The 6111-nt window shown below is 33.1% G+C and overlaps 1 protein-coding gene across 1 annotated transcript; it reads left to right on the forward strand.

Moving 5' to 3' along the window:
* Positions 1-4389: 4389 nt before the first annotated feature.
* Positions 4390-6111, forward strand: LOC145145535 (sm-like protein LSM1B). The gene is made up of 5 exons (XM_079074942.1): positions 4390-4797; positions 5099-5167; positions 5268-5383; positions 5503-5565; positions 5776-6111. The coding sequence occupies exons 1-5, from the start codon at positions 4737-4739 to the stop codon at positions 5851-5853; spliced, it is 387 nt and encodes a 128-aa protein (XP_078931068.1). The 5' UTR covers positions 4390-4736; the 3' UTR covers positions 5854-6111.

Consider the following 6111-nt stretch of genomic DNA (forward strand, 5'->3'; position numbering starts at 1 on the left):
GAAAAATGAGTTTAAACCCAAAACCCATGGGTTTAAACCCATAACCCATGAGTGTATGGGTTGAACCCAAGAAACCGAAAAACTGTCCAAACCGACCTCAAAACCCAAAAAACCAAATCGATCAGAAACCGATTATATTGGGTTCTGAAAACCAGAAACCGACCAATTATGGGTTGGGTTGGGTTGGGTTTGGGTCCAAAACCGACACAAACCGACTCATGCACAACCCTAGTGAGTGTTTCTTTAGAAGTTGAGTTGGGTTATTTTTTGTAGTTAAAATCTTGTGTTTTGGTAGGGTTTGAGAATTTTTTTCAATAGTTCTTGTTTAGGTCTTGAACGATTTTGCTTAATTTTTTGTACCCACAGTTAAGATTAAAAAACAAAGAACTTTGAAAAAAGTTTATTCATTCTAAATAATAAAGACTTTAGTTTTGTCCTTTTTGCTTCTTTGTTCATGAATAAATATCTTCTTAATTATGATTACATTGTATGATTACAAATGTATTTTTACAATTACATTTTATTTATTTATGATTACAAAGATATTTTTATTTTCTTATCTCTTATGATTTACTATTTCATATCTCTTATTTATTTTTTCAAAATTACAAATGTATATAAACGTATAGTATGTATGACTGTATATCCGAATAATTTAATCATTTATGAATATGTTTTACTCTTTCAAGATTACAAATGTATATGAAGATATAGTATTAATCATTTATGAATATTGTCGTATCTTTATAAATATAAATATATGAATCGACAGTGGCATAACAATTCATGTATAATTAAAGTTTATTTTTATTCACTTATTATTGAATTATAATTTCCAAATACACATGTGCACAAAAAGCAAAACAACCCTCACACTTCATTTATGATTACAAGCAATTTACTTGTAACTATCTAAAAAAATAATAATAATAAATAAATAAATAAATAAATAAATAAAATAAAATAAAATTTAACTCATATAAATCATCAGGTTTTATTTTGACACAGTCCTTTTCCACTACCAATTAACTTTATCACCAAAAAAACTATTATGCGTCAAATAACATTATTTCTAACATTAGCTATAATAATTTTAGGTTTTTTTTGTTTTTTTAAACAACAAATCTAATCAAATCCTAAACTACTCCTTTAATACATTTATGTCCACGGCGGGACTTAAACTCTCAACCTCAAAAAGAAAAAACAATACTAAATGTTGTTGGACTAGAAGCCCTTTGTCATAATAATTCATCCTATGATTATCACATAATGTAGAAATTGGGTATAACCTTAATCATTTATGATTACAAAGCATTACAAGGTACATAAGAAAACACATACATAAAAAGAGCATATTCTAAACAAGAAAAAACAATTAATCAAAAAACATAAAAAAATTTCATTACCAAAGTATTGCTGATATAAATCTTGTTTCTTTTTTGGACTGAATACACTGTTTGAATCTATATAAACGACTATTTTACTCTCCTAATTAAAAATAATAAATTATCAATTCTTTAATAGTTATTATAAAATATAAATATACAAAATGATCATTTATTTAATAACCATAATAAATTAAAAATATACATCATCACTGTAACATCCGTCACTTGAGGTAATAATCATTTAATATTTCTTTAATTAAATTCTCGGGCTAAGAATTTAATAGATGGATTATTGAGTGGACCATTAGTAAGTGGGTCGTGTAGTTGGGCTGCCCAGAAGACGTACGATGGGCGTAAGCTTGGCGTACGTGGGGCGTAGAGGAGCATTGGATTCGGGGGCCGCATGCACGTATGCGCAACGTACCAAGGAGTACGCACAACGTACGTGAGCAGACTCCAAACCCTAATTTTTAGGGTTTAAGCCATATAAATAGAACATTATGACTCAAACCCTAGCCTCCTTACCAGCCTCTTAACCTCAGAAATCCTAGATAGCCTCTCTTTCCTCATCCTTGTGTGTATTTGGCCTTGTGAAGCTTGTTTTGGAGATTTGGAGCTTGGAAGAAGAAAGGAGGAGTTGGAGAAGAAGAACTTGAGTATCTTGAGCTCAAGGATCTGAGATTATCTCACTATTTGGCACTCATTGGAGGTATAAAGCTTCAAACTTTCCTCATGAATGCTTAGATCTATGTTATTAGAGTTTTGGACCTTTTTAGGTCCAAAGAATGGATTTTTATGGTTGAACTTCGTATCTAGGCTTAGGGTTTCCACCCTTAGTGCTAAATGTGTCCCATTAGCAGTAAAGTCTCGATCTTTAAGGTCCTTTTGTGACCATGCATGAGTTTTATCCATTTCCATGGAAGTTAGTTGCTATATTCCAAGTTTGGGTCCATTTGGTGGGTTGCAAGCCACCAAGTAATCGACTTTATGAGTTAAGACATGTTAATGGACTCAGATCTGTAATTTGGACTTAATATCTTAAGGGATTAAGCAGTTTTGAAGAATATGGCTTAATAGGGTAGTACGATGGGCGTGCAACCCAGTACGCGCAACGTACAAACCATGCAAGCTGTACGCTTAGTGTACAGAGGAGTACGCTCAGCGTACTCTCAGGATTTGGACTTCACGTCTTTTGGGCCTCGGATTGGGCCAAACCTTGGACTTATCAGGTATTAGGCCTTAATGAGCCATCAGAGTCGGTTAATGGGCCAAGGACATGTTTGGGCTTAAGGGAAGGCCCATTTGAGGAGTTGGGCCCAATTTAGAAAATTAGGCCATTAGTGGGATTGGAAAGATTAGATGGAATTGGGCCTAGGTTATGGTCCAAGATAGACCAAGGGGTAAAATAGTCATTTTACCCTAAGAAGGATTATGGATTTTGACTAAGTGTTGTTGTGATATTGATAGCCGGGGAGTCGTTGGAGCAGCCGTAGGAGATCCCTTACCGTGAGATTTTGCTTTCAGCTTTGCGAGGTGAGTTTCCTCCTAGGAACGGGTCTAAGGCACCAATACCGACCCGTTTATGTATGTTAGCATGTGCCAGACTACGGTCCGATGCCGGGCAGTGCCCGATGTAGGTTTATGTGTTTATATGTTTCCAGACTTCGGTCCGATGCCGAGGAAAGCCCGAGGAATGTTTGTATGCTTGATGTCTTCGTGATTCTTGCATGTGCTTGTTTATATGTTCCAGATTTCAGTCCGATGCCGGGGAAAGCCCGAGGAATGTTTATATCCTATATTATATGTTTCCGGATTTCGGTCTGATGTCGGGCGGGGCCCGATGAATGTTTATATGTTTATGTTATGTGCTTATTATGTGTATTGTTGATATGTATACCGAACTTTGCTCGATGCCGGGCGGGGCCCGATGCCGGACTTCGGTCCAATGCAGGGCGGGCCCGATGTAGCGGGCAAGGCCCAATGTTATGTTATGTGATTATGTGATTATGTGTATGGTATATGGTAGTTTGGGGAGACTCACTAAGCTTCGTGCTTACAGTTTTCAGTTTTGGTTTCAGGTATTTCTGGTAGTAAGGGGAAGAGCTCGGAATGATTGTAGTGCACACATCATTTGTTTAGCCTGAGATGTTTATACTCTGATATATTTTGACAGATGTTATGATATTTTGAGATACATGACTTATGGTTTTTATATGATGTTTGGATGACTATGGTTTTCTTCATGATTTAAAATGAAATTTTTTGACTATATTTTTAGGATGTTTCAATCACATTAAATAACTTTTAAATTTTAAATAAATTAAAAATAAGATTAAAAATATGCATCACCACATTGTAATTCAAATGAATAACTGTTATATATAAATTATGGATAATTAATTAGATCATTCCAGAAAAAGGTTAAAGGAAAATTGAAGTAGAAATACAAGGATTTTACATAGAAAACACGATTTGTTAGGAGTGTATTTCTAGAAAAATAGATATGGAACTACAATTTAATCCTAATTATATCATTTTCATAACTTAATTTATTAAGACATTTTTTAAAATTAAATTAAAAGGAAACAAATATATATATATTAAAATTTAAATATATATATATATATATATATATATTTAATTCACTCAATATTTTAAAATTTAAATGGATATAGTCATCAATATGCCTAAAAAAATAGGTATTTTTTTTTTAATTCACTCAATATTTTAAAATTTAAATGGATATATATATATATATATATATATATATATATATATATATATATATATATATATATATATATATATCCATTTAAATTTTAAAATATTGAGTGAATTAAAAAAAAAAAATACCTATTTTTTTAGGCATATTGATGACTAACGAGAGACTAGAGAGGGTCAGTTTTACTATCAACGATATCTTGAATGGCCAAATAATAAATATGCTTTTCGAGAGGTATATTGGTAAAATATGAAACTGGCACACGGACGTCAAATCAAATCACCTCCCCTTTCAGATTTGGGGGTTGTTAATTAGGGTTTATAGATAGATCTGTAGGGAGAAAAATAATTAAAACTAGCAATCTTTTTTACTGTATTTTGATATAGAGAGTGCCTTTTGGATTCAAAATTTGGGGATAGTTGTAGGGTTTGTATCGATTTAGCAGATCGTTTATACTACTAGTGGTATAATTCCCTTTGATAAAAATCAGAAATTTATAGTAGGAGATAAGAGTGTTAGGGCTTGGAATTGAGATCGAAAGAGTAACTTTGGGCTGCCAATGCGATTTTTTTCACTTTCAAAGAAGTTTTCGGTGATTTTTCAGACGCCGAAAAACCTGGAGTGCAATGTCTTGGGCAGGTCCTGAAGATGTCTATCTATCTACTTCTCTTGCAAGCTATCTTGACAGTATGTTTCATACCCTTTTCCATTTCTTCTTAAAATTTCAAAGTCTTGATTTATTTTTATTTTCGAGTTGTTGGTTTGTCAATTGTCAGTGGCATTTGCATTGTAGATTTCATTTTTTCAATAGATATCATTCCTGCAACAGTTAATCGTGTATATACTGTATGCTTGTCTTTTGGGTAGGGATTGTAATATGGAATTAGATTTGGTAACTGAATTTCCTTTTATTTTGAGACATTCTCTTTGTTGTAGTTTCATTTGAGTTTTATGTAATCAGCTTATACATATGCACTTTTTTCCACAGAGAAACTTTTGGTATTGCTAAGAGATGGTAGGAAGCTGTTGGGGATACTTCGGTCTTTTGATCAATTTGGTACTGAAATTTCTCACTATTGTTGAATTTGGTCATTAGTAAAAGTATTTTGGTAAATAATGTTATTAAGAAAGCGTGTGTGGTCGAAATTAAAATGCAGCTAATGCTGTTCTTGAGGGGGCTTGTGAACGAGTAATTGTTGGTGATCTATATTGTGATATCTCACTAGGTCTTTATGTAATCCGTGGAGAGAATGTTGTTTTGATTGGCGAGCTGGTATGATGTTTTATTTTTATAAAAGAATGTTACATTTATAAAGTTCTTTTTTTGTATATATGTTTCTATTTCAAGATATTTGTTATGTTGATACAGTTTCTTTTCTCATGAATGCTTAGGATCTGGAGAAGGAAGAACTCCCTCCTCATATGACACGGGTTTCTGATGCTGAGATAAAAAGGGTTAGTGCTTTCACCAAACCCTGTTCATTTTCCACATGAGTTGCTCTGGTTGTAATGATTTTAAGGTGGTGTTTGGAATGGAATGGTTGATTCCATCGGAAGTAAAAAAAAACCGTTTGTTTTGGCAGATGAATAGAATGGAATGGAGCATTCCTGAATGAAAAAAAAATGTAACATAATTATAAGTTATAACCCCATTGTATTGTGCAGGCTCAGAAAGTGGAAAGGGATGCTACAGATCTGAAGGGTTCAATGAGAAAAAGGATGGAGTTTCTTGATATGGACTAATTAAGTAAGCTTATGATTGATTTTGAATGTCAGTGGCATGTCTTCTGCAAATATTAAAAAGCAAAGCTCCTGATGTCTCATATCATCTCATCTTTTTTCTCAATATATTCAATTGCATGGTTTCCTTCCTTTCATAAGGTAACTAACTAACTGCCCATTGTGGTGTGGGGTTTAATTATGGGGTGGGTTTGAATTTTGAAATGAAAGTGGTGTGGTGGATTTGGATAAAGATGTAATGTAGGAGATCTTGGAAGAATA

The sequence above is a fragment of the Lactuca virosa genome, chromosome 1 (assembly GCF_052849685.1).
Source record: "Lactuca virosa cultivar CGN04683 chromosome 1, Lactuca_virosa_CGN04683_v6, whole genome shotgun sequence".
Lineage (NCBI taxonomy): Eukaryota > Viridiplantae > Streptophyta > Magnoliopsida > Asterales > Asteraceae > Lactuca > Lactuca virosa.